The 27,665-nt window shown below is 39.5% G+C and overlaps 2 protein-coding genes across 4 annotated transcripts; both read left to right on the forward strand.

The window, feature by feature from the left end:
- Positions 1–334: 334 nt before the first annotated feature.
- si:ch73-345f18.3 (uncharacterized) lies at positions 335–3,351 on the forward strand. The gene is made up of 4 exons (XM_055058810.1): positions 335–454; positions 900–981; positions 1,093–1,314; positions 1,405–3,351. The coding sequence occupies exons 1-4, from the start codon at positions 404–406 to the stop codon at positions 1,800–1,802; spliced, it is 753 nt and encodes a 250-aa protein (XP_054914785.1). The 5' UTR covers positions 335–403; the 3' UTR covers positions 1,803–3,351.
- Positions 3,352–4,103: 752 nt separating this feature from the next.
- hycc1 (hyccin PI4KA lipid kinase complex subunit 1) lies at positions 4,104–27,053 on the forward strand. 3 transcript variants are annotated; one of them, XM_055058828.1, is made up of 12 exons: positions 4,104–4,276; positions 5,726–5,900; positions 13,631–13,712; positions 15,350–15,451; positions 15,610–15,789; positions 16,424–16,504; positions 16,594–16,709; positions 19,005–19,100; positions 19,712–19,828; positions 20,497–20,584; positions 21,668–21,824; positions 24,979–27,053. In XM_055058828.1, exons 3-12 carry the CDS (start codon positions 13,662–13,664, stop codon positions 25,482–25,484), a joined length of 1,494 nt encoding a protein of 497 aa, XP_054914803.1. In that variant the 5' UTR covers positions 4,104–4,276; positions 5,726–5,900; positions 13,631–13,661; the 3' UTR covers positions 25,485–27,053. The 3 variants fall into 3 exon arrangements, with proteins under 3 accessions (XP_054914803.1, XP_054914804.1, XP_054914802.1); XM_055058829.1 differs by lacking the exon at positions 5,726–5,900 and adding an exon at positions 22,685–23,025 and having other exon boundaries at positions 24,979–25,092; XM_055058827.1 differs by lacking the exon at positions 5,726–5,900.
- The last annotated feature ends 612 nt before the right edge of the window (positions 27,054–27,665 follow it).

Genomic DNA, 27,665 nt, shown 5'->3' on the forward strand with positions numbered 1-27,665 from the left:
TTATTTTTTTTTCAAGTTTATTAATCGTACAAATTTAGCAACATGTACCAATAAAATCCACAAAATGCAAACGCATAACAGTTTGGAATAGACTGGCTCTTTGGTAGTCACGTATCCGTTGGTGCAAATGCAAGGTTCAGGCCACCTGTGCTTTTACATTGTGTGTGTATACGTGCGTGTGCGTGTGCGTGCGCGTGCGTCACCTGACGCTCACCTGTAGTTGCACCTGTCGAGCTTTATCACTAACCTGCCTTCGTCAAAACGTTCACGCATAGCGCGGAAGATTGTGTGTGCGTGTGGCCCGCGTGACACTGACGTCACGTGGAATGTGGACGACAAAGAAACTTCATGAACACAATAAGTGACCTAAAAACAAGCCTGAAGGACGCGACAGCGGGTGAAAATGCTCCGTCTCCTCTGCTGTTGCTGCGTCTCCAGCCGCAGCCCCAGCGAGGTACGCTGCCGACACCGTCGCACCCGAGGTTTCTGTAACTTCTCGCGGGGAAAATGAAACGAACGGAGGGATCTGTCTGGCTTCAGTAGTTTCCTCGAACGTATGACTTGCAGAAGAACTATGTAGGTTTAAGGAAGATGGTTTTTGTTTTTATTTTGGTTGAGCGGCTGTAAACACAACTCACTATGGATCTACTTTGTTTGTATTTGAAGCAGGGTAATAGATTGACATCTTTGGTAAGATTAGCACTATATGAGACTAACTTTCTTTTTTTTTTTTTGCTACTGGTGAGTTTGTTAAAAACACTTGACTTTTTTCCCCCACTGATTTGAGTGTGTAGTATTAATTGTAGGAGTTTTCTAAAAAATGTTCAGCATGAGATTATGCAACAGCAATAAAAGATATATTTTAAATCTCTTGACCAGGATCGTCTCTCTTGTTTCAGAGGCAGCCTTTGTTGCAGCCCGGACCTCCATCTGAAGTGGCTGAAGCTGAATCAGCCAGACGGCCCCCCTCAGCTCACAATGGTAGACCGTGTCCGCGCTTCTCATCCGCACTGAAATGTTGTACGAATTCCAGGATCTTCTTCTACTTCATGCTTTTCTTTTTGCCTGTGCTGTCTTTTGTACGATGTCCAGATGCTCCGACAGCGAAAAGGAGTGGAAAGCTGGTGATGAGACGGGTGAATGTGCCGGAGTTGGATCAGAGATTTACCGACTTGGCAGAGATATTCAATGAGCAGCAGGAACACTACCAAGCCATGGTTGGACACATCAGAAAGCTGAAACAGACCTACGACAGTGCAGACGTTGATAACCTGGCTTTTGCTGAGTGCATAGGGGCAATGAGGAAGGAGCAGGGTGAGCAGCAAACCATTTTTTTAAATTTAAAGCAGCATAATAAGCAGGTGGTTCTATTTTTCTGTTGGTTGATCTAATTTCTGTCATTAGAGACTACATACAGGGTGTCTTTGAAGATGAAGGGCTATGACTTTGCCCTCATATTGGATCCTGTGAGCCCAGAGGGAGAAACTGAGGAGGAGCCATTGCCTCCAAGACTGCAGAGAGCCCAGAATGAGTTCAGGGGGGTTTCAGACAGCGCTAAAGCCACCGTCTCAAAGGGTGCCAAACTCCTACAGCTTACAGACTGGCTGCTCCGGAACAACAGTCAACTGGTTGAGCAAGTGAAGGGAGCAGCAGAAACCTACCAAGAACAAGGAAGACTGAATGACAACCTGGAAGAGAATATCAAGGAAGTGAGAAGGGCTAAAGAGTTATCACAGAGATACAAGAAACAGGTAGATGAAGTTTACACTGAAGCTGCACAGATAGCAGGGATTGCTGTGTAATTCCCACAGCTTTTAAATAGTTCATTTAAATGGAAAAAGAAAAAAAATCACATCTTTTTTATATATGTTATTATCTGGAACAGCTGAATTACAAGCTTTAGAAATGTTCTGTCTTTGTGACCGCATGCTTGATGGAAGACTTTGAAGTTTTGAATTTAAAATTTTCTCTTAAATGTTAATGAAGCAGGAAAACGAAAACATTTTGCATGTGGGAAACTAGATCATAGCAAAGAACGTTGCATGTCTTTGTTTTTGTTTTTTTCCTTTTTCTTTTACAAAAAAAGATAAAACAGCGGTGGGCAAATTTATCATCAGCAAAGTACTCAGAATCGAGGTAAGTTTTAGACTTTGTTTCTTAGACTAAAGAAAATCATCTTCAGAGGTTAAAAATGCCACCAGATAATGTACATCGCTATACTTAGACAATTATCTATAGAAATGTTTATTTTTTCATCAATTATAGCAATTTTTTTCAACTGCAAAACTACATATTGTCTAGGCATTTTGTTGGCTTTTGTAGGCTTACAGACTCAGATTATTTGTTAGCTTTTTTAATTGATGTTTGTCCTCATTTTTATTATTTCACTTGTGTTATTTTTTTTACCACTGTCTTTTTTTGTTTTCTGTATTTGCTTTATTTCAGTTTGATTCATGATTCAATGATCAAAGACACTTTTAGTCACGATTCATGTTGGTCTTAAATTTAAATAATAATGGCCCTAAATATCTTAGAATTAACTTACTTAGACTGACTAAAGCACTGTTCGGCACCTTGTTTTGATTTTAATTGCACTTGTTAGATTTCTTGCAGGATATTACACATCTTATGCGCTTTTTTGCCCCTCGATGCCCAAATACATTTTGGGCATACAAAATGTATTTTGTAGCAAAAAAATAAATTTTGCTACAATGTATTTTAACAAAATGTATTTGGGCATTGTACAGCAGCAAAAGTGCTTGTCAAATGTAAGCATAAGATAAAGAAAAAACAACAGCACTATTAATAAGACTACAAAAAACAAAAATGAAAATAATAAAATCAACACATCAAACTGGAAATGTAAATCTTGACATGTAAAAATGCAGTTGCATATAGTGCTTTTTCTATTTGACCAAAAATAAGTTAATACAAGAATACAGAAATTAATTTATCCATCCGTTGCCTCCACATGAATATCCTTTGAGGGTCACAGTGAGGACAGCCTGAAAAAGGCAAATTCAGAAATATATTAATTTAGGGTGTGATGCTTATTTTCTTTTTTTTTCTATCATCTATATACTGTGGTTTTAGTGGTATAGTATAATGAGAAAATCCAGGGCCCACATATTTTTTTTAGACCACATATTTTAAGCTTATCTACATATCGTATGCCTATCAGTAACCTACCTGTAATCAATTTTCTTGAGCACATAACTATAAAAAACAGAAGGGGGCAGCAGAGAGTCAGTTTACAGCTTGGTCTTTGTCACATTTTTAGACTTCACAGTCTGGATTAATAAAATTTCGATTTTCTTAGTCCATTTATTTTACAATAAACATGCTGATATTTGTGGTTTCATTCATTTTCCACAAAAAAGAACTGCTACACGTGTGCTTACACAATTGATGAAATGATAAATGTTTTCTGTGACTAATATATATATATTTCACTATTTGTGCGAAATGTATTTTTTTTTTGTTGAGAGGTTCGGTGGGAGCAGATTTGCAGCTTACCCCGTATTAACTGATTAAAAATAGCAGATTTGCCATTGTTATTAACATGAAAGCAAACAAACACATGGCCATCGCGATGATTAATACTTGAAAATCCATGGTGTTAGAAATTCGTGTCAAAATGCCCTTGCATTGTTTGCTATAAATACATAGAGTCGCCGGTTTGTATTTGGATTTCATGAGTCTCCCATCAAATGTGAAAGAATTGTGGTAAATGATGACGAGGCAGAGAATGCATTTTGATGAAAATTTATAAAGTTATGCAAGAAGTAAGCTTTAAGTATGCCAGTTAACTGTACAACAGAGATTTTCAGATACAGTCGCTTAATTTTTACAGTTTGCTCACTAAGTACTCGCGACTTTATATGTTGCATAAAATATTTTATTATCTCTGATTAATATTATTCCATTTTCAGTAGATCACTTGGCTGTCAAAGACCAAAGAATGACATCGACAACCTAGCTTGTCCATGGAAATAATCACTTTGCGCCTCATAGACTAATTTGATTGAACGCCATATTTGAAGGCGTGGTCACAATTGACCTCCTGCTTTCTGATTGGCTAACACATCTGCCACTCAGCGGAGCTTGCGTCTTCTCCGTTGGTGATAGTCTGACCAGAGAAAGTAACGAAGATGGAAGGAGCAGAAGGTGTTGAATTATTAAGGAGATTTATGGACTAGCAACCGGTTAGCCTTTTGCTGAAATCTTTGGGCCGACGAAGGACAATAAAACCGGGAACCTGACGGGTAGCATGCCAGTAAGTGCGGAGTAACTTTCTGAATTTCACTCGGCGCGGCGCCGTATCCGAGCTAGCCGAGTTGCTAATGTGGATGCAGCAGCCGGGCTGACAGCTCGAAGTCATTCAGTAAGCCGTGACAGAGAGGCGGCGGGGGGGATTAATTTACACTCTCTGGGAGTCACCGCCTAAGAAATACGACATAAGCGACAACTTTAAGCGTTGGTCTTATTTAGTACGAGTCGACAAATTTATTTTGGGGAGAAAGAACGTAGTTTAGAACAAGCTTTGTGGAGCTTAATAACGAACGAGACAGTAGCAAAGTCAACCGAACAGTTGACATTGTTAAACATTAAAAGTAATGGGTGAGCTACAGGATTCGTCTTTCAGTTGTAAATTTTCTGCCACACAAATTGAAAGTATCTCTCTGCATAATGAGTGAGACTTTGTACTTGGCTGATTAACTATAGCCGTGTGTATCAGGGTGTGGACCTATTAAGATTCTTCAGGTGTTTTTTCTTTCGTGTTTGAAAGGGAAGTGCAAAAAAACAGCAGATTGGGATGTTGGATTCTAATAATCTGTCATGTGATGGTGCTTTTCCCTACTCTGACTGTTGGGTTTCCTGCATGTGTGTATCACCTTATGCCTTCGTATTCATTTCCTCAGAAGGCAAAATTGGCTTCTTTTACAATTAGATCATATGATCACATTCAGATCCTCCTACATACAGTGTAGTTCCATCCCAGTTATCATACGTTTCAGTCAAATCGGTTTTATCATTTTCCATCTGAGGAAGGGCAGACAGCTGACCGCATTGAGTCAACGTCTTTGCAGAAATCTGTCCTTGTGAACAAGCCAGGGGTCAAAAGTGGAGGGGAGCAACTCCTTTTCAACAATACGAAACCTCCATGTGAGCAAGTCTCCCTTTAAGAGCCCATCTGCTTCAAGCAATTTGGGGTTAACACACAGGAAGCTATTTGATGACATAATTAACTTTGTTAATGACTTTGTCTGAAAGAGAGTTAACCAGATAGCAGACATAACCGCGGTTGATTTCACAGAGAAAAGAAAAGAGCCTTTAGATTTCATCCCATTCGCCTGAAGATATGCTATCCACCAGTAAACCTGCTGTCACACAGCAAAGAGCTCTGTGGGGAACATTTTTAGAACAATCCGATCTTTAATGCAGGTTTGGAGCTTGACTATTGGAGGCATTATACTTGATAATAAAATTTAAAGTCAAATTTGGATTGGATGGGGACGAATGTATTATGTCCTTTGATTCTCAGCAGAACTATTGCTATTGTCAATGGCTTGTAGTGCTTTAAATTGAGTCTGACCAAATAGAAATAATTACAATAGTTAAAATGCATGAACTAGATTGGTAAATTCTCTTTGTAACTTTAATCAAAGGCTATTGCTTTCTGTCATGTGAGCATCGTTGAGGTTAACATTTTTTTTGCCTTTAGTTAAGGAGGTGACTGCCCACTGTTGGCTTGCTGAAGGAATGTGTGCATTTAAAGTGGCATCCATGTGCCAGGCCTCTTAACGCCTTGTGACAACAAATTCCTGAGGTTATGGAGCTGGAAGATAGTGCAGGCTTTTCTGTCATCTAGCATCACTAATATGCCCCAGAGCCAGAAGGTTAGTGCAATATTGTCTCACACTGAGGAGTTCTTCTTGTATTTGCATCATATCAGCACAGGTGGCACAGAGAGACTCGTTTTCTCAGGAAAAGTTTCATTTTTTTGTCCATGCCGAGCTGGAAGACATGAAATTGAAATATTGTTTAATATTGCCATAACAGTATTGTCAATGCTGAGCAAAGGATGGTGAAAGTTCATCCAATACCAAGTGGCCAGTTATGTTACCAACAAGCAGAGATTTATGCTTTTAATGCTTGTCTCCAAAGATATTGCATCCAAGCAATCCCTCGCAGTTTCCATATTATATATTGTCTTGACGATGTAAATTGTGCAGCTGTACTTTGAGCGCCATGATTCGGCAGACATCTTAAGAGCGTTTAAATTTAGGTTTGCGTTTTCACATTGGGTAAGTTATCAAGCTGTGACGAGCAAGCTGGGACACACGGAGGGGAAACGAGCGGAGAAACGCTGTAGGAGCTGTTGCTTGCAGTATCCTCCAGCGCACTTGCCGCAGGGAGATGGAGAATTGATGGGATGAAGACACATCGCTGGCTTAAAGGCAAAGTAGACGAGTGTGGGCTGCTATAAGAGGATTCCTCTCTTGTCAGATTGCTCTGTGTCCCTCAGCGCTGAAGCAGACACAAGCCAGAGAACCGTTGTCATGTTTGCTGCAGGGCGTTTTCTGTCATGCATTATTGTTTGAAGAAGAGAATGAAAACAGAAGTATCGCCCCAGCTCTCTCCAGTTCCTCTCAGCGTAAAGCTACCTACTGTTGTGAAAGATCTTGGGGGTATGGGGGAGCATGGTGGGAGGCAGTGATGCAACAAGACTGTCCGCAGGCCATGATAGTCCAAATAAACAAGACTGGAGTAGACAGAAGCAAAAGAGGGATGTCAAAATAACGCTCTTTTGGGTGCTGCTAGGAGCTCCTGGCAGAGCTGGAATGGTGAGAAGGTGAGGTTGGGACATGCATGAACAGAGTCATGCAATCACTGTCACACCCCAACATTGTAGCTTTCAGTTTAAAACATTTCCATTGAGTTGCTGAGTCTTCCGATTGGATCATATTTAATTATTGTAACAGATCTGATATTGGAGCTCAATTGAAGAATGCAAGTCATGTATAATTTATTCTAAGGGTTTCACATTGGTGAAGTCATTGTGATTATCTCACACTAACCAGTCGCTCAATGCAGCTGCAACCTGTACCACAGGAAAAAGCGGCTTGGTTGCTCACAAAAAACCACCCAGTTCGTCATTCTGTCTGTCTTCCCTCTTTTCGAGTCTTCGTTCTTAATGGTCCACTCTCTTCCTTAAAAAAACAAAAAAACAACAAAAAAACCAGAAGGAACACGTGTGCAATAGGAAATGAGGTAATCAGTTGGGAGGGGGGTGTAAATGAGAGTGGATGTCCTTCTAAATCATTATCACTGGGACTCACTGCAGTTCACTGGCAGGTATGTCTGTTGTTACGGCAGGGTTTTTTTTTTTCATCTCTTCCTCTTAAGCATCTGTAATTTTCCATACGAGTTTAATACAGGAGGATCATGTGTTTGGTTGTGGGTGTGTTTGCCAGAACGTTCAAACGCAACAACAGGGATTAGGAATGTAAACTTACAGGAGACTTGTGTCGAAAGAGGTCTTCAAGAAGGAGTTAAAAATAAGCTCATTTGGACTGGGCAGCACACAGCGTCTGCTGTGTCAGAGTTTAAGTCTGTGGTTAGGTGGAAGTTCAGAGGGAGTGAGTTGTCAACTTCAGTGAGCTTCACAGGAACAGGTTTCGTCAAACTGGACACTGAGGAAACACACTTGCGACACACACACACGCACACTTCTGCATTGCATAAAACATTCTTCATCACCTTATGGCAAGTGGCTGATTTCAGCAGAACTTTGCCCGGCTGGAGCAGAACTTACTTTGTTTGAGCTTTTCTGGGGTTTAGGAAGGTGTGTGTGTGTGTGTCGAAAGATTGTTCTGGTTTTTTTTTTTTTTTCTCAGAGGCTGAAAGAGTGCTAGCCGGCCAGCACAGATCGAAACCTAATGAACTCTCTGATTTATTTACTCCAGTGTCTCACTCCTATTGAGTTATCAACCTCTTGAGTTGTTCCACACACCAACTTGCTCTTTTGCAGGGAGCAGCAGAAACATTTGGTTCAACAGCAGAGCTGGGAGGTTGAGTTCTGTGGTAGCTTCTACATTTACATATTTACCACAGCTGTGTGAAAAGGGAAACAAGTTCAGTTTTCTTTTCCATATCTACATCACATTGCAAAATAAGTCAAATCTGTATTTTAATTAAAAACCTTTCTAAATAGAGATTCACCAATCAGATTTCTGTGTAGTAAGTAGTCTTATCTGCTGATTCTAATTTTGATACATTGAAATGTATTAGTCACTTCAAACTATTAAAAATGTTTAAACTTTCTCTTATCTTAGATGAACACCTATTGTTCATCTAATAGGTGTTAGTTTTATTCGTTATCCTTAACAGGGTGTTCAGCTCTGATCCTCAAAGCCCCATGGTGTCGTGGTGTCTCTGCTTCAAAACAGCTGATTCAAATGTCCAACTTCCTCCTCAGCATACCATAAAGTTCTGCAGAGTATGCTAATGACCTCTCACTTGAATCAAACGCGATGAAGCAGGAAAAATAACAGAACATTCCAGACAACAAGCCTTTGAGAACTGACTTTAGACACCCCTGCTGTACTGCTTGCCAGCTCATCCTTTCATCTGTTTCCTATTCTACTTATTCATAACTTGGACACGCTCTTGCTCCTGCATCTCAAGTCTGCTCAGCTGTGAACTGTGTGTGTGTGTGTGTGTTATCTGGTTGCTCTGCATGAACGCAGAATTACCTCACCACCTGTTGTCTGAGTTGTTCAGGGATGCTCTCCCAATAAATATTGACTTCTGACATAATCAGTTCAGTAGACAAAGATGAGCGACGAAGATGCCCCTATAAAAATAATTACACGCTGCAGAGATCTCCCGGCATGATGAGTTTTCTGTTTTCCTCCACAAGATCGTTTTGCATCAATCTGTAGAGACTCCCAAGAGCTCGGAAATCTTAGTGTTGTTTTTCTTTTCATTAAAATAGATTTTCATTCCTAGGGATGAATTTTTGTCTAGTCAAAATTGATCACTCTTGGGGTTAGGGGCAGGTCTTTTAGCCACGTGTGAAAGATTCGTTGCTCAAATTCAGAATTCAGCTTTTACTTTAGAGAGCCAACATGTGTTTTATATTTCATGATGAAGTGAATGATTTTATATGGCTTTCATTCAGGGATGTTAGTAAAATTCAAAGCTGACATTTTGACCTTTCACAGCATGAAACATTATTGTACTCCGAATAATTCTTTAGCGTTAACAGAGATTAACACTAATCTCTGTTAACATAGAAATTAGTGTTAGTGTATAATATAATTATACACTGAACTAAAAGGGAATGACCAATGACCTAATAAGGTGTTGGTTCCCTTGTTGCCAAAACAGCCCTGACAATTGAGGCGCAGACTCCACTAGATCCTTGAAGGTATGCTGTCATGTCTGATGCCAAGCTGTAGCTGCAGATCCTGAAGGTCCTGTAAGATGTGAGGTGGGATCAAACCTGTTTGCTCAGCACACACCACAGAGGCTCAGTTCGATTGAGAAATGGGGAATTTGGAGGCCATTTCAACACCTCAAACTCAAAATTGTCGTGGTTTTTTCAACTGTTCCTGAACAAGTTTGACTTTGTGGCATATCCCATCATCCGGTTTGTAAGATGCCACGCCCATCAAAGAATACAGTTTCACTTCAGCAATGTTTTGGTGACGTAAAAGAAAACAATTGATCAAAACAGACTTACTTTTTACATTGCGCCCTGATGCTCGTGTGTTCAATGCTGAAGTTCTCATTAACTGAGAAGGGTCAGCATTCCTACCTTGACTGGTGTTGACTGAGAAGACTCGCACTTATAGTGCAATGTCCAGTCTGACAACTCTTTATCAGAACCAGAATGAACTTCTTTACCAACTTCAGCTACTTGTTAGATGGGACCACATGGGCAAGCTTTCACTCCCCGATGAGGCATCAATGAGTTCGCTTGACCAGTAGTTGACTGGGAACATCCCACCAGAGCTGCAGTTTTGATGATCTGAACACTCTTTAAAATACTTATGTTTTCTATTTTTCTTGCTTGTAAATAACTCTGAAGTCAAATTGTATCCCAACAACTGGCAGGTACTTTTAAGAGTTTCGTTTTTCTTTTCTGATGTCCATTCTTATTGACGCCAAGTAATAAATACATCTTTTGTTTTGTTCTACCAGTTATCTTATGTTGGACAATTGATTTATGAGATTTTTTTTTTTTGCTTTGTACTTCCTCTTTGCCCTTATCACTGACTTTGCATCAGTTTCTGCCTGAAGCTTAAGTAGGAAGTTAATCTCACCTATTGTCAGCACGATGTGCAGCTGCTGTGTGTAGCCTTTTTCTGGGTGCAGTTGATTGAACTTGCATGCCCCAGACATCCGCCCAGACAAAGTTAATTTTCCTCCTCCAAAGAAGTCACTTTGGAGGAGGAACATTCTTCCTCTTACAAGACTGACTCATCCACAGTTTAAACACGGCCTTTATTAAAACACATATGCTGGCCTTAGAAGACAACATTCTCTTTGTCTGCTTCTGTTTGAAAGAACGGAACAACAGGCTGCCACAAAGAATTGAATTTCTTTAAAAGGAGGCGATTCTGATTTTTAATTCTTCCTCATTTCATGAGTCACTGGCTCCCCTCCCCCCTCGTCATTCCTGTCATTGGTATAGTCCATAAATAGACACCTGGCCGCAGTGGAGGAACCCATGTGGCAGGAAAAACATGTAAAACCGAACAAGATGGATTTATAAAAAATTTAAAAAAAAACTACATTCAGAGGCAGGGAAGATGTAGAAGGAGAAATGATGTTTTGAAGGATGCACCAAAGGATAGTAAGATTGAAAGAAAGGTGAAAAGTTGGAGGATAATGAGATTTTTTTTTTAATCATTTGTTTTGTAAACTTGTAAATCTGTAGTGTTAAGTGATTTTTCTGGATTCACTTCTTCAATATGAAATATTATTGTTCCACAGTTTGATTATAGATGAGCTGAAATGTGAAAATCTGTAAGGTTCAACTTTGACTATTTTTGACTACTGTGAAGAAAAGAGGGGGAGTTAAGGACCTGTCCCCAACAATTATCCCATCTCTTGCCTCGATTCAAGAACGTTTCCTTTTCTCCGCATGTTTTTACATCAAAGGACTTTTTCCTCCCACTTGCTTTCTCTGTGACTGCATCACCAGACACACCAAACATGGACTTGGTTGCTGCTTTCAGCTGCTAATTTAGCCTTGTGCTTGTTATTGCGTAGCTCAGACAAGACACAGGCACAATACAGCCTTGAATGAAAACAGATAATTCATCCAAGGCACAGAGTTGTCCCTGTATTTCAAATAAGTTTCCTTGTCTTCAGCTCACACTTTAAAAAATATTGGATACCTTTTCCATGTTTTGTTATGCCATCAGGATTTGGATTTAACCAATATTTTTCATTTGAATACCCCTATTTTCTGTTTTAAATTTAACATGATGCAACAATAGATGCAACCTATCTTCACGTTGATGTTCAGGAATTTCTCTTATTTAGATCACCTTGAGTAAAAATACTACAATTTTGTGGTATGTTGTTGTTTACACAAAAATGTTAATATTAATTAAACACTGCACAATCCACTTGTCTCAAAACTTTAAACAACAAAAAAAATACTCAAAATATCTAGTAATTCCTTACATTTAAAGTGCTATAAATGAGACATCAGAAAAAGTTCAGAAGCCACCAGAGTTTTTTTTTAAGTTTTTGTAACAGAAACTCTACTTGACCTGTCTTAGCAGTAATGGGCACTCTTCCACATTCCTCTCATGTACAAGAAAGAGAATTGGCTTTTTTAAAAGTCATATCATGGAATCTAGGAGATTGCTGAAGATTGCTGGCCATTACTAGTATTAAACGTAATACTTGAATAGTACAAGCATGTAGTTTTATAAACATACTACATGGTAGCAACATGACCAGAGAGCCTGGCTATTTTTAACCAAGTTGGACTCTAACCGTTCCTCTCGAATGACTAGAGTGATGACATCCTGTGCAGTAATTATTTTCCGTTAGTAACTTAGATTAAAATGCTAATCCTTAAAACAAGCTACTTTTTTGAGTGGCAGTGTCTTTGATTCGTATCTAATTTAATTTAAATTCCCTTAAATCAAGCTAAAATGGCAAATCAAAGGGGCGGCTTTGATTTTAAACGAACTGACAACCACCCTCCCCTAAAATCTTTTTCTCTCATTTATGTCTGTTTATTGTAAATGTGATGGATAATGTTATAATTGTAATGTTAGTGTGTTGTGTAAGAGGCATTAAGAATTGATTTTCTGTTTTGAGTGAAAGGAATAGATCATATCATGGGTTCTGGTTTAAATCTTTGTATTTATACTCAAATTTCTTACCTGAAATTTGTGGTAGTTTCAGAAGTCTCCTCTACCAGTTTATGCTGGTATTTTAGTATACTTTGGTTTGTATTTTCAATTGCATATCATGAAAATACTGTACATTTCTGTTAATTATTCTGCAAAACAACATTATCTTTTTAAAAGTGCTTCATATTTTCAGGCTACACTGTTGCAACTGTTTTGTTTTTCTTTATTTTATAGCCTAAAATAAAATGACAAATATTCCAAATTCCAGTGGCTCAAAATAATCAAAAATAATAAATTGTACCACAAAAAGTGAAGCTGCAGACTTTTGTTTTGTTCCTCTGTAAACAACGTCTACAGATTACTCCTTTTGGAAATCTGCCAGTTGATTAATAAATTATTTAGACAGAGAAACACCTCATACATTATAAGTATCCTGTCAATCTTAATTCTGTTCCATCATTGAGTTTTAAACAACTAAACTGAATAGCTGTTAACATGTTAAGACATTCTGCTTTGTCATCATCATCTTAGTTTTTTTTTTTTTTTCTTTTAGTACTGGCCAAACACTACAAAGCTTCATTACTCATTGCGGAAATTACATTTAGGGAGGAAACTCACTTATGTAGAGAGTCGTGCAGAGGAAGAGTGCTTAATGGTGTTTCTTTTAAAACTAAGCTTGATATACACCATAAATGCAATGGGGGCTCAGGGGGGTGTTTTGTGCAGAAACTCTTAAGTGCCTTTTTCAATGTAACAGAAAATTATGGTGAGGCTTTAAGTCGAGATGAAAACAGTGGGATTTGTTTCAGATAAAAGATATATAAATTGACATAGCATCCACTTTTTCTCTCCTCAGAGACATCCAACCTGTACAGCTTGTATTTATTTATTTTTTTTATTTCTTTCAGCAGCGGTGTCAGCCAGGGTGTTCTGTGTGGGTGATGTTAGATTTACAAGCCTAAGTTGAGAAGGTGCTCGTTGCAGAGGTGTTTGTCTGGAGAGGGATGAGAGGCAGGCAAGAGAAAAGCAAAAGGATGGAGAGACTTGTGCTTCTTTGAAGTGGCTCAGCCCCGGAGCACGTACATTCACTGTTTGCTATTTTTATTTGAGTGTTTTTATCAGGAGGATGTTGAATAATAGAAGATTCCTCTATGTATGTGTGTGTGCATGTGTGAATCAATACGAACCACATCTATGTATAAATAGTTTGTGCATTTAATCTGTATTTTTGTCTTTCTTAGGTAGAAGCGACTCCACTGCAGATGAGGGAACATGTTGGCAATGGACCAAGGAGTGGTGGAGGAATGGCTGTCCGAATTTAAGGTAGGACTTTATTCTGAGTTTGAAGTCTGAATCGTCCTTCACCCATCATCTGTATGCGAGACGTTTCTGCTGCTCCTTCTTACTGGCAGAATTTATTTCACTCACAAAAACAAACGCACTCCCTGAAGTGCTTTGTTCCCAGAGAATTGCAGGCAGCGCTCCCACTCAAAACACCAGGACTCACCTGGTACACAAATCAAAAGATGAATTTTAGTTTAAATATTTAAAGATAAATCCATTGGACTCCAAAAGCAAATAACCAGTGTTATTGATACATTTAATGCAAAATATGTTAGAGCAAGTTGTAAAAAGGAGTCAAAATGTCATTTAATGGCCATCAATTCCAATTTCTTGTTGCCGATTATGTCACTTTTCATACTCATTAAGACGCAACAGTTCATGAAAACAAAAGGCAACTTTGTAATTTCTTTACCATCCTGTTTACTATCTGTGGTACCAAAATAAAACTTGGCCTTGTTTGTCAGAGATCCACTTGTAAAAAACCAAGTTATTGCAGACATTGTTGACCTATGAAGAACTTATGCTTGTCATTTCTGGCCTCTTTTCCCACATCTGGTGTGTGGTTCATAAATCAGGCATCCAGAATCTTATGTTGCTTTTCATGGTTGCACAAATTCAATTTTTTCCTTTATCTTTCTTTCTTTTTTTTTTATTTTTTTTTTACTTTTTATGCACACTAAAAGTGGTGCACACCAAACAGGAAGAGCAGCAGGGTAGAGTCGGAAACCATGTCTGTTAACCACTGAGGGTAACTTTTAATGCAAGATGTTGCCTAAAGTTAAATAATTTATGAGCAGGGCTCCAGTTAATTATACTCTATTAAATAGTAAAATGGGAGTATTATTGTTAGCGCGATATCACAAAAGACTATAAGGGATGTAATATTTCTTAACTGTTGAGTTCCAAACGTGAGAACTTGTATTAAAATATTTGCTCTAATGGAATTTCATTGCTGTAGACTTTTGCAGGTCTTTGTTGTTTTTTAGGAACTGTCTGTCACTGGACATTTTGCACTAACTCAATTGTCAATTGTTACTTGCTACTACTCTACATGTAATATATGGTGAGAAAATGTGGTTTTGTGGCAATAAGAAATAACATCTACAGGCAGAAGGTTAGTAAGAGTCACAGTCTGCATCTCATCCGATATATAAAATGAGAATTAAAATCAATTGAAGTCGGGTATAATTTAAAGTTTTTAGGTATAACAATAAAATATTGTATGGAAAAAAAAACTACACAATTAATGAAAATACTGAACTACCGATAGAAAATGGTTTATCAAATGGGATTAAAGGTACATTTTCAAAAAATAATCCTTCAGCACATATTAAACATGCTGTTCTTTAAGCCCAAATTTTTGTGCTAATCCTTTTTCTTTCCCCCTGTTGATCCAATGTAGTATTCTCATCTTAAATGTTTTTTTTTTCCAATAGATGTTAACAATAAATCATAATTAATAGAAATAAAGGCCCCAGAGTGTCAGTCTGTGTGTAATTAAGCTATATAAAATATTTCAAGAGACCAATTGAGTGACTGAAATGCTTCAACTTTCCAACAATATTATGATGTATTAAACCAGTGTTGTAAACTTCTCTGTGTTTGTGTTATTTCAGACCCTCCCAGACAGTGCCATCACCACCTATGCCGCCTCACTTAAAGAGAAAGGCTCTCTAATACCAGCACTCTACAAGGTCATACGAGAAAACTACAGCGACGTATGTACAAACACCTTTTAACAAATTTGATCTGTTTGGAGTAAAAACTTTTAATTTGGCAACATATTTCTAGACCTAAATCACAAAAACATGCATTACCGTTGAGTATTTTTACCATTTCCGCAACTTTTAGTCTTTTTTTTTTTTTTGTCCTTCAGCTGCTGGAGCCAGTTTGTCACCAGTTGTTTGAGTTTTACCGGAGCGGCGTGCCACAGCTGCAGCGTTTCACACTGCAGTTCCTGCCAGAGCTCCTGTGGAGTCTCCTGTCTGCCAGCGCTGCTAGAGACCCCCACACGTCTGGCTGCGTTGAGGCATTGCTGCTGGGCATTTACAACCTGGTAAGAGAAAGAATGAGCTCCAGGGAGGAGTTATTAAGTGTCCCCCTTGTGATGAGAGCAAATAAACCATATCTTTTGATTTCTCAAATCTTTATTCCTGTCCAGGTTGTGTACATGCTGAAATACTCAGGTTATTGTAGAATCATATGTTTTAAAAGTTTTTTTTTTTTCTTGTATTATTAGAAAGTTGAACATTGGGGGTGACAGGAAGTTGGGGTAAGAAATAGAGGAACTGAAACTGAAATCATTTCGCAGATATTGTAGCACTTTTATTATTAAAATGATTCCACTTTGGTTTTAAGTGCTCCATCAGTAAAGTGCAGCATCTCCTCATTTTCTCTCTGAATACCAGAATAGGTCAGCTGTCACTCAGTCAGCACGTTGACTGGCTTCTAATAATCTGTTTGACATTCAGAGGCACACAGGGGACATTAAAGCCCTGGGGTTTTTGAGTGTGTGTACGTGTTCACACAAATAAGTATTCACACTCCAACAGAGCTTGTGGGGAAATAAGACCCTGTGGTGTACGTGCAAACGCCCACACATAGCAAATGGGTGGGCCTTAAGTGATCAAAAGCTTCACTTTAGTGAAAATCATGCCTGTTTATTTATTTATTTATTTTTTTACCCACAGGAAATAGTTGATAAAGATGGGCAAAGTAAAATACTGTCTTTCACCGTCCCTTCCCTCTCCAAGCCTTCAGTATATCATGAGGTACGTTCCACACTCAAACTTGCAAAACAAAACAATCCTCATTTTATTTAAATTTTCTTGCATTTTAAGCTTCTTCATTTTGCTTCTAGCCGTCAGCCATCGGATCCATCGCTCTAACAGAAGGAGCTTTAGCCAATCACGGGCTGAGCAGGGTTGCGTATAGTGGGCCACACCTCCAGAGAGAGACGTTTACAGCACAGAACAGGTAGGAGGACTTTTTTAGTCACCGTTCTACTTTCCTGGTGGGCAGATTATTGAGAAACGCTGAACAGCGGTAATTTTAAATTTAACTTTCCTGGTAGGACGATGACTGTAAACTGTAGCTAACATTAACGCAAAACTGAAATAGTAGCACCCACAAAGGACGCTCAGGGTCTGACAAAAAAACAGTTCAGTGTCGTAAGTTATGAATTTCAACTTGAATATTAGACTCCCTCAAATAAATTGTTGAAGCCACATCATGGTGTGGTGGTAGGGTGTTGAGCTGCTGCCATAACAAATTATTTTATTCATGATGCACTTGACTCAGTGATTGCCTTTGGCAGTTGTCTTTGCTTCGTTTTATCTGAAGTTATGTTGCCTTAAGGATTTCCTAAATTAATACAACTTTAAATAATCTCAATGGGTCATGTTCGCCTGAAGGAAATGTTCTCAGCTTCTTTCAGTCTTTTTTTTTCTCACTCTCTCTATTTCAGTCTAGTAGGACTGTGTTTAATCTCATGCTTTTAATTAAATGCGACAAAACTTGTCCTTGCAATGCCTTGCAAAATTGTCCATTGCAGATGAAAATTTAACAAAAAATGCACTGAGATGAGATTCTGTGGTGGTCCATGGAGCTGACCTTTGCTGTTTCTGACATTGTCACTTTGTTATGGTGGTGTTGAGGGTGTGAATCACAGTTGCTTGAAATCTGCTGCAGCTAACATGTTTAGACTAAAGTAGAGCTCCGTAAAGCAAATTCTCAGTAACTCTGGATGGTCGCAGATCCTCAGTGGCAAAAGTTGCTCTGAACTTTGCGACTAGCTTCAACTACACCGAGTTTCTGGTGAGCTTTTACATTGCCATCTCTGTGCTCTTATGGCTTAAGGAGACAAGTAGTAAGATTCATATAGTATGGTTTCTTGTGTATGTCTTGTTTCAAAATATTGCCTTTTAGTTTTCACCTGTCCTTAGTTTGGCGCATGTGACCTTATGTGTTTACTATAAATGCACTTTGAAGTTCCACCCTTTGCATTACCCCAAATTAGGTCACAAATTAACATCAAGATAACAGAGTGTTGACACTTGATAGTTGAATTTTCAATTGCTGCATCTCAATGCATTGCAAGGCAGACTTTATTTTTTGCTGCCCCTCCTACAGGCTCCATATTAACTCTGCAAAAGCTGCAGAGATCTGCTGACAGAATAGTTATGATTCAAATTTGCACCCTACAAATTTAACGTGGTGTAATAGTGGCAAGATGAAGCTCATTAATGAAAGCAAATGATTAGAAGTTTGACCAAAGCTCTGTAGGCACTACATGGTGAACATGTGGATAAATTTGTGGGAAGAAAAAAAAAAACTTATCTCTGCACTGTTAAAGGTGAATAGCGTTCACTCAGGTTTACTATGAATCTTTCACAAGATGAGGTTAACAACTCTTAACACGGGTATCCAGGTCAAAGCAAAAAGCTCTGTCGGTGTCATCTTTGACTTGCAGAGTTCAGAATGTCTTTTTATACCCAAGGACAGAATACTGTGGGTTCTTTTAAAGAGAACTAGACTCTGTTTATCTGCCCCATGCAGCGACAAAGCAACATCTCATCAGAGTGACAACTCAGATAAGCTTATTCTGCTAAAGTCCCTAAGCAGTTTAGAGAAAAGCATTATTTCATAGCATTGTAGGACATAACCTAACAATAAGTGTACACAGTCATGAGACAGCATGTTAAAAATAAGAACAACAAAAGAAAACCTTTCCGTTACAAGCTGCTCTGGTCAGATGAGACCATAGCGAAATATTTTGGTCGGCATAAAAAAATGCAGTGTGGCAGAAACTTAACTCTCCCTCATCTAATCCAGCATCTTTGGAGAGACCAGAAAAGAGCTGATCACAGCTTATATCCAGCCAATTTTCCTGTGCTTTTTTAACTTTTTTTTCTTCTTTTGGAAAAAAAGAGAGCCTTGGTAGAGGAATTATTCAAAAGACTTGCAGCTGTAATTGCAGAACAAAGTGTTTGAAAAAGTATTACTCAGGAAAGCTGAATATATTTTCATCTGTAGAAACTATGTCCTCTTTTCCTCTCACTTCAAAAGTACATGCTATGTTCTCACATTTAATCCCAATAGAGTTCATTAAAAGGCTTAAGGGACATGATCAGTTTTGCAAGGCCCTTTTATTTTGTTCATTAGCAAACAGGTGGAAGTACAGTGGAGAGTCTGCAGTAATGTTTAATATTTTGGTGAGTCACCTCACGATGCACTTAACTGTAATGTTCTGTTTTGTTTTCTGATAATGAGATTTGAGGTGCTGACCTTCCTGCTGCTGTGCTACAACTCAGCTCTCAGCTACATGACCCCCAACTCCCTGCAGTCCCTCTGTCAGCTTAGCTCCAGGTAAGAGAAACAGACACTCTAAAGCTCTTAATGTAAAGTAGCGTTTGCTTGCTTCTCTTAGCCAATGTTGCAAACACAGGGCATTTATAATCTTACATTCATCATAGTTAATGTCAACACGTCTGCACTAATTTGCAAGCAGTCACTGATCTGATCCTTTTATGGCTTTTGCTGCCAGCGAGATCCAAGATACCACTATTAGGCTTCGAGCCACCATGAGCACACATCCACACACGGGCGCAGTGATTTTAGTAAGCTGCCAGCTGCAACTGAGCACTTATCTGAACAGGAGTCATCAGCTTGGATTTCCCCTTTGCTATTTGATAGTTGTGCACAAGAAGTTTAAGCCTACCTAGGGTTTTGTTCTGGTTAGTGCAAAACCCATGTGCAACCAATGAATTATTTATTGTAAAATTTCAATAAGTTCATTCTTGCTATCGTATTTGTGACTGTTTATGTTCAGCTGACCTTCACTTTCATATTGGCTCACCGTGGGGAAGTAAGCTGTCATAAAGTACCAGTAATCAAATGGCCCCTGTGGAGTCATTGTTTGGCTTCCCATGTTGCAAGCTGCTCCATTGTGTTTAATAATAATTGTTTTTCCGCTCCAGGGTGAGTATATGTGGCTACCCGCGGCAACAAATGAGACGCTATAAAGGCATCAGCACACGTCTCACGGTCACATCAGAGTTTTTGGTCCAGCTCATAACAGGGATCCACTATGCCTTGTGAGTATTTGACACGCAAAATTTAACCAAAACTACTCAGTGAGATTTGAGGGTTTCTGTTCCTAAATTTTCCACAGAATGCTCAATATTGCACAAAGACATTAGTACTAAATGATTTATTTGTGCATTTCGCTTACATGAAGCAAGACTAAACTGTTAACATAACTTTACTGAGAGCAACATTTTTTTCCCCATTTTTTTTAATCCATTATATTAACTTATAACTAATTTAAACAGACAATTTTTGCTTTTCTAAAGCGAAAATAAAGTAATAACTTTAGACTTTTGCACAAGACTATGCTGCAACATGTCCCCACTGTCATTTGTGATTAATCTTTTTTTCCTTTTGAAAAAATACGTCTTGATACCAAACATGTATGTGAGAATCAATTATTCTGCGTTACATTGTATTGCTTTAAAATACAGAATGTTAGTCGTGCAATGAAATTTATCTCCAGTTAAGGTTTTGCACTTTCTAGCTACTCTTGGTTTGCTGTGGTGTTTAAAATACGTTTCTGTATATGTAGTTTAGTACAAGTCTTGTGCTGCTTTCTTTTCAAGAGCAAAATGTATAAAATGTTAGGGAAAATAATCCATATTGTATTTTTGGATCTAATGAGACTCTTGTTTATTTTTGATCTCTTTCGTTTGTTTCTCCTGTTGAACAGGAGCAATGGTGAATTTGAGCTTGGATCCAAAGCGCTGGATGACGTCCTTTATCGAGCCCAGCTGGAGTTATTTCCCGAGGCTCTCTTGGTGAGTGCATCGTTTTATTCATTTCCCCTTCCTCTGCGATTGTTTTCAAAAAATGTGTGCGCGTGTGAGAGAAACCCTGATTAAGACGCACGTGCTGGCCTCAGTCTTGATTCGCGTTCGGCATTGAACGCTGCTTCCTGTTGGTCTCTGTGTGTCTGCAACTGTGAGCACAGTGTAATCCCACTAGATTATTTACATGCTTTCCCTTCTGCTCAGTTAAGCTGTAATCCTTGAGGCCCAGGGAGTAGAGGATTGAATCTAGTAAGCTCACAATATTACTACACGAGTCAAGGTGCACGACTCCGGCACAATCAAAACACAACATATCGATGCACATTTATAGAAAGAGCGTTTACATGAAAAGAAAAGTCTGAGACTTTGAGTCCAGTCTTTGGACATTTACCACAAACACACATACACGCTTGTTGTATTTGGAACATACACAGTGGCCCCCAAGCTCCGCATAAAGCTGTGACGTATTCTTCACGGGACCAATTTGCCGCAGCGCTGCACACAAAAGACATGTTGTTCCAATCCTAATGCTTTCTACCCCATGATACGCTCTCAGTTGTTACATGATCACTTTGCAATTGCCACATAAGAATTTTTAAGTGTGAGCAGATTTTTGTTATGCAAGGAGTTGTGACACCCCAAATCCTCTTTTGTCTTTTGTGCATCTGACGTCCCTGGTAGTGACTCTGGTATTCTGTTTCGTCCTTTAATTGTTTTACTTCAGTAGGTCGCACAGTCTTGACTCAATTCAATTAAAAAGAACTCCTCTGCTGTTGTCTACTCCTTCATTTACTGAAAGCATATTTAAAATTCACTGATGTCTGTTGTTTAAATTAGAACAATTGTGGGTGTAATGAGTGTGAATATTGGTCGAAGGCAATGCTCTGTTTCAGCAATCATTGATTTGGGGATTACAGCAGCTGATCAATAGAGCTACACAAGGACAAAAGAAGCATTAATAATTCCTAGAAAACAAACAGAAGGACTCTTTGTGAACTGTCCAGAGCTGATTTCAAACTGTCGTCATCAGAAATTATTTGTATAAACATACTTTTTGTTTCTAATCTGCAGGTGGGTAATGCCATCAAGTCTTCACTACACAGTGCAGCACTGAAAAGCAAGGAGGGCGCTCGGAGTATCCAAGTGGAGATTACGCCCACCGCCTCCAAGATCTCTCGCAATGCTGTCACCTCCCTCTCTATAAGAGGACACCGCTGGAAGAGAAACGGTGAGATGCATACACACACCCACAGAGGGAAAAAGGAAAAAAAAAAGGGATAACTGAGGTGAAGGAGACAAAAGTTCTCTTTGGAGTTCTATTTTTTCTTTCTAAGCATTTTGTACGAAACATATTTTTGGACCGTTCCACACCAAAGGAAAGGGCAAAATGTCATTATTCAACCACCCATTTCATTTATGGTCACTATCATAGAAACATAATGGTGACCAACCTTAAAGCTGAGTAGCTCATCTGTCAGTTTAATAAGATCTACTCCATTTTTTTTTTCATCTTCCAATTTAGAAAGATGCATGGTCATGTTTGCAGTGTGAAGCAAGTCACGTGTTTTGTTTGGCCTGCATGTTGAAAGTTTCAGCTCTCTTGGGGGCAAAACGTGTTTTAGTTTTAGGAGAGATTTCCTCTCTTCTCCCAGAACACGCATCCATCAGGTAAATTACAGGCTTCTGCTGTTTTAATGAGCGGGTTTTATCTTGTGCCGTCTGCGCCTCTAACAGGGACATACAAGCAGCTTATGTATGTTCAGATGACGGAGGAAAGGATGATTGAATGTTTGGGAAATACTGCAGACGGCAAATCCATTCAGTTAGTGTGGTCCTCTTCATTTCCACTTAGCATGTTCCTTATGTTATGTTTTGATCAGTTATGTTTTTATTTATGTCTGTTAAATTTATTACCTTTTTGTTTGTTTTATGTTTCTGTGGTTGTGTGTGTCTGTGCACGACTGTCTTTTTCGTCTGTTTTGTTTTTATCTATGTGCATGAACTGCATCTTTCCATCTGTGTTTGCGTGTGTGTGGTTTGTTTATTTACTGTCCTGCCATCCCACCCCTCCGTACTCCCCGCCACCAGAGACCCAGGAGGTGAGTGTAGACGGTGACTCAACACTGGGGGGCTTGGCTGTCCCCGAGATCAGTGTGACTGGCGTGAGCGGCGAGCGAATGGCCAATGGAGACTCCCTGCGGCCACGCTCCGACGGACGCAACCACCTCGACGACTCGTTGGGGGCCTCTTCCGAGGTCAGCACGGACTCCCGAGGTCACGACTCCGGAAGTCGGAGTCAGGAGGTCAGGAGGCAGAAGTCTGTGAGGCGAATGGTGGAGAATGAGGGTTCTGGGTCGGCCTCCGCAGGGAGGAGCCAGTACTGAGACCCAACCTTCCCTCTCCCTAGCCCCACTCCAGGGGTAACCTAGGTAACCATGTGTGGGGGAGTGGTCTGAAAACGCTGCATGATGACTTTCCCCTTTACCTTTCACGCTGGGCTCCACCACCCTCTCTTCACCTAAAGACACTTATTTCTCTCATCTGTCAGTCAGTATCAATCATCATTTCATTTATTCACGCTCTCCTGTGTGGGTTTAACTTCATTATTAAGACCAGCCTCCATGACTCAGTTATTTATGACCTCTCTGAATAATTTGAATAACCTCCCAAAAATGTCTTTTGGTGCCTGCTCAAGTCATACATTTTAAAAAGTCCATAAAATAAAGGTGATTTTTATTGCATGAGATTGACAGTGCCTTGTAAAAGTATTTACACAATTAAACTTGTTTATGTCACAACCGGAAACTAAAGTATTTCACTCAACACATAGTGGCATGTAGTTGGAAAGTTGAACTGTTTACACAAATAAAATTGAGAAGTGTAGCATGTATCTGTGTTTAGCCTCATGAATTGTTCAGACGCTCTTTGAACGCGTCAGATTTTTGGTGGGAAGAATAATGAAGACCAAGAAACGCAGTAGACAAGACAGGATGACATTTCCCAAGAATTTATTTCACAAAGAACTATTTAATCCATCATCTGCAGTTAAAGATAGTGCGGCATTAATGGAAACTTATAGGTTTCGAAAGCAACAAGCAGAAAAATCTAAATACTCTTACAGTAACATCCTCATTGTGAAACAGGGTAGTGGCAGCATTATGATTTGGGGATGTCTTTTTATTTCTTTAATTTTTTTTTTTTTTTTGGCAGAGAGAGGAACTGAGTAGATTTCATGCATGGCTACATCTTCCTTTTCCCAGTTACATTCTCCTTTGTGTTTATCTCAGAAAATACATAATGTTATGTGGTTGTTGCGCTGCACAATGTCAACACATTCAGGGAGTATGGATACTTTTACAAGGCACTGTAAGGTAGGCTTATCAATTAGTATGTTTTTCTTTCCATATCATATCAGAAAAATGAGAATAATCCTGATTACCTCGAAGCAGTGAGCATAGAGGATCTTCAAAAGGCTCCAGAAAAGTTTTTGTTTTCTACCAGAAAAAAGGCAAAGGTACACGGAAGGTCAAAACACCTCAACACATTAATCCTGGGTTGCATCTGGAAGCAGATTGTTTGCTTCTGGCTTGTAGTTAGGAGCTAAGGAAAGATATGCAGGTCTTGAACTTAAATTTAATTAAAGACAAATATCTCCTGACCTGCTCTGAGCAGGCTGAATCTGGAGGACTTCAGCAGGACCTTCCTATCTGTCTGTTTGATCTGCAACAGATAAACAAGAGTTTATCTGTCATGATAGCAACAGCTCTGATCTGTAGTTCTGGACATGCTGCCCTTCACATGGGTCAAGTTCCTTGTTTTACAGAAAGCAGAAAATAGTGTTAGTGTGAGAGTTTTTAATTCATCAAAAAAAGAAGAAGGAAGAAGTTATTTAATTCTTTTTTTTTTCTTTTACAAATTGTTCTTTTGATTTGCTTTCATCAACTTTCCCTTTGTGATTGTTTTTTTCCAAAGGCTTATGCTTTTAAACACTATTCCTGCTTTCCTTTGGGACAAAACATGCACTCCTTTAAAACTATATTATCAGCTGTTATCTCACACCTCTGCTCCTTATTCTAATGTGTGCTGGACTTTAACTAATAATCTTTTGCTTGATGGCAAAATATTCTTTTTAAGATGACATTACAGTGTAAAGGCGCCACCTGCTGGTTGGTAGTAAACCTCATCTGACATTCAGTCTTTTAAAAATAATTAAACTGTTTATTTTGAATGCATTTATTCATTGGATTAAATAAGCTGGACAGCAGATGAAGTTGATTAACTTTTACCCTGCACCTGTTTGTAACGTGAGTCGAAAACGCCTAAAATGAAGTGATGGAGTGATGAAGTTTGTTTGGTTTTCTTTTCCTCCGTCTGCCTCACAGACGCAGTGGATCTGGGTTCCCCGGACGACTTGATGGACATAGCCGAGCTGGACGAAAGGGTTTGGCCGATAGCAATGGTTCCCGACATGAACCCTCCCGCCATCACTATCAGCAGCAGCACCACCACACTGAACCTGGGCGCTAAAGCGTTAAAGAAGGTTCGGCTCAACAAGCGCAACAGCGAGGGCAAGGAGTGCAATGCCCTGACGACGGGACGGGCCGCCAGCGAGAACACAGACCTGTCCAACAGGCGGCTGACGCTCACTTCCAGCCAGTCGGTGCCCAAGGCGGGCGCCCTCACCAGCCTGACTCGCACCGCCAGCGCCGTCTTCTCTCGTTCCTTCGAGGTCGTTACCAGCAGCAACCCTGCTCCCAACCACTCGGGCTCCGAGGTGGCCTGCTACCCCTGCGGCCTGCAGGAGGACAGGATGGGGTACCTGAGTCCTAAGCCGAACCACACCCCGTGCTCCCCAAGCATTAGCGTTCACTTCAGCCCCGACCTTTGAACCCTTTAAGACTCTTTTACTCAAACGAACCCCCATCTCTGATCCTGTGACCTTGTGACCCTGTACCTGTGATCTGGAACTCCAAGCCATGCCAACTGCATTCGACCACAAAAGTGTGAAGAAAACCTCCCCGTGCGTGTTTTCCTCCATCACTTCATTTTAGGCGTTTCCAACTCTGCGTGCTGTAAACCGGCTTGTCGTCTCGCTTCAGTCCGACATCCAGACCAGCAATGATGGAGGGAAGGCAACGGGTGTACCACTTTCAGGTTTCTTGTTTTTATTTCGTTTTATCGTTATTTTTGAGTTGAAGTCAAGCAGGTCATAAATCTGCCCTCGTAAATAAATGCACTTAAAACGATCACTAAAAAAAAAACCTGTTTGAAAAGTCATTAAACCTGCATTTGCTGCCCAGTTTTCCAACCATGCTCTTTGTGTCTGTGGGCAGGTGTACTGTATGTGCGAGCATGTGTGTGTATGTCTTTTTTTTTGTTGTTTTTTTGTAGAAAACGGCTGCTGATTGATTGGTACAGTGAGTAAAGTGTGATTCTTAGTCGAAATATGTGGTTCTACTACTTTTATATTACTAGTAATTCCCTTCCCATAGCGATACAGAACACTTCGATTCAGTATTTTTTTAATGTTTTTGGGCTGATCACTCCGACCTCATTGAACAGCAGTTTTAAACGTGCTTCTTGATTCTTCCTGAACCGCATTGAAAAGCAAGCCACTGAATAATCAACCAGTATGAATAGAAATCAGCTCTTCTGTTTACAATCACACAGTATTCTCACCGTGACGGAGAAGCAATACTTTCCTTCCTCATTGCTCCTTGAGCACCTTCTTTACATGCCGTGTCATAAATGGCAACACTTTCAGTCCGACTTCTTAAAAATGACGATGACTTACATCTTTGAGGGCAATGAATATGAATGATTGAGTACTGAATTTTGCACAAAGAAGAGCTAATCGGTTGCAATGAACTTTGGTATTTTTCATACGAACAAGAGTTTAAGAGTTTTTGACTCTTAAATTGTATTTTTTCCCCAAGGGGACATGCTTTTTTGCTCCTTTCAGATTCCTTTCCAACTTTTGTGTGATGCAACGACGCCGTACGGCAGCAGGTTGGTTAGATTCAACAAAGATATTTGTAATTATCCCTAAACTGTAAGTGTTCAAGCAATATGGGGGCACACGTTCTAACCCAGCCATGTCAGATGTCTGTAGAACTAAGGTGATGTTATTCCTGCCTCTCCTCTTGTTCGTTACTTCATCCACATGTCAAAAGACATTAATACCAAGAAATGAATAAAACTCCAACCATCTGCTACAATTGATGTTCTAAATCAAGCCATCATGCTGCTCCACCCTCGGTCTGTTTACTATAACTTTTGCGTGTCTATAGCTTGGTGGGACGATACCAATCATGTTTCTTTGTATGTGGGTTTACAGTAAAATGGTGAAGCTATCCTTGTACATTATAATGTTATACTAAAGTTGGTTATATTTGCCTTTCTATGTCTGAAAATAACTCGTTGCTACAACTTCTGGAAATAAAGTGTTTCTATATTTCTCTGTAGTGCTCTGAGATGTTTCTCTTCTCCCACTAGGGGGCATTCGTATTATTGACATCGTTACCTTTGATAATGATTAAGTATCAAAGCTGCATTACAATAACCCTGGAAATCTGGTTTAGGAACGCAGGCTTCGAATGAGGAAGAAATTATTTCATTTTCAAGCGTAAGCACACTCAATTTGGAGTGAGATTTATCTGAGGAGTGTGAGACCATAAAAATGACGTCTTAAATCTCTCCAGAGTAGTGAGAGTTGGCACCTCAAGATCACAAAACCAGCTACAGAGCGCCAGAAGTCCTTTCTGCCCTTCTGAACCCTTTTCATAAAGTCTGAAATATACTGTAAGATACTTAAATGGATGCTGCAAAGCCATGTAAAATTAGCTAAAAAGTTTGTGGTGAAACTATGCTGCATATTTGACTTGGAAAGCAGAACATGTAAATCACATTGGATCGGGACACAGACGCAAAAAAACACTATGCACATTTCAATGTATTTCATACACACGGCTCTGCTGACGTGTTCCTGACTAAGAATTGACTTCAAGGTCTTCAATTGATTTATTTATTTTCAACTTGAAACTCTCTACTTCAGAATAAAAATGAGGAT

The sequence above is a fragment of the Poeciliopsis prolifica genome, unplaced genomic scaffold (genome assembly GCF_027474105.1).
Source record: "Poeciliopsis prolifica strain line A6 unplaced genomic scaffold, Auburn_PproV2 SCAFFOLD052, whole genome shotgun sequence".
Taxonomy (NCBI): Eukaryota; Metazoa; Chordata; class Actinopteri; order Cyprinodontiformes; family Poeciliidae; genus Poeciliopsis; species Poeciliopsis prolifica.

Excerpts from the sequence above, each read along its gene's own strand:
- hycc1 (XM_055058828.1), top strand. The coding sequence starts at position 13,662 with ATGTTGGCAATGGACCAAGGAGTGGTGGAGGAATGGCTGTCCGAATTT. Across the intron at positions 13,713-15,349 it reads AATGGCTGTCCGAATTTAAG|ACCCTCCCAGACAGTGCCAT; the intron begins GTAGGACTTTAT and ends GTGTTATTTCAG. Across the intron at positions 20,585-21,667 it reads TATTTCCCGAGGCTCTCTTG|GTGGGTAATGCCATCAAGTC; the intron begins GTGAGTGCATCG and ends TCTAATCTGCAG.
- si:ch73-345f18.3 (XM_055058810.1), top strand. The coding sequence starts at position 404 with ATGCTCCGTCTCCTCTGCTGTTGCTGCGTCTCCAGCCGCAGCCCCAGC. Across the intron at positions 455-899 it reads CCAGCCGCAGCCCCAGCGAG|AGGCAGCCTTTGTTGCAGCC; the intron begins GTACGCTGCCGA and ends CTCTTGTTTCAG. Across the intron at positions 982-1,092 it reads GCCCCCCTCAGCTCACAATG|ATGCTCCGACAGCGAAAAGG; the intron begins GTAGACCGTGTC and ends TACGATGTCCAG.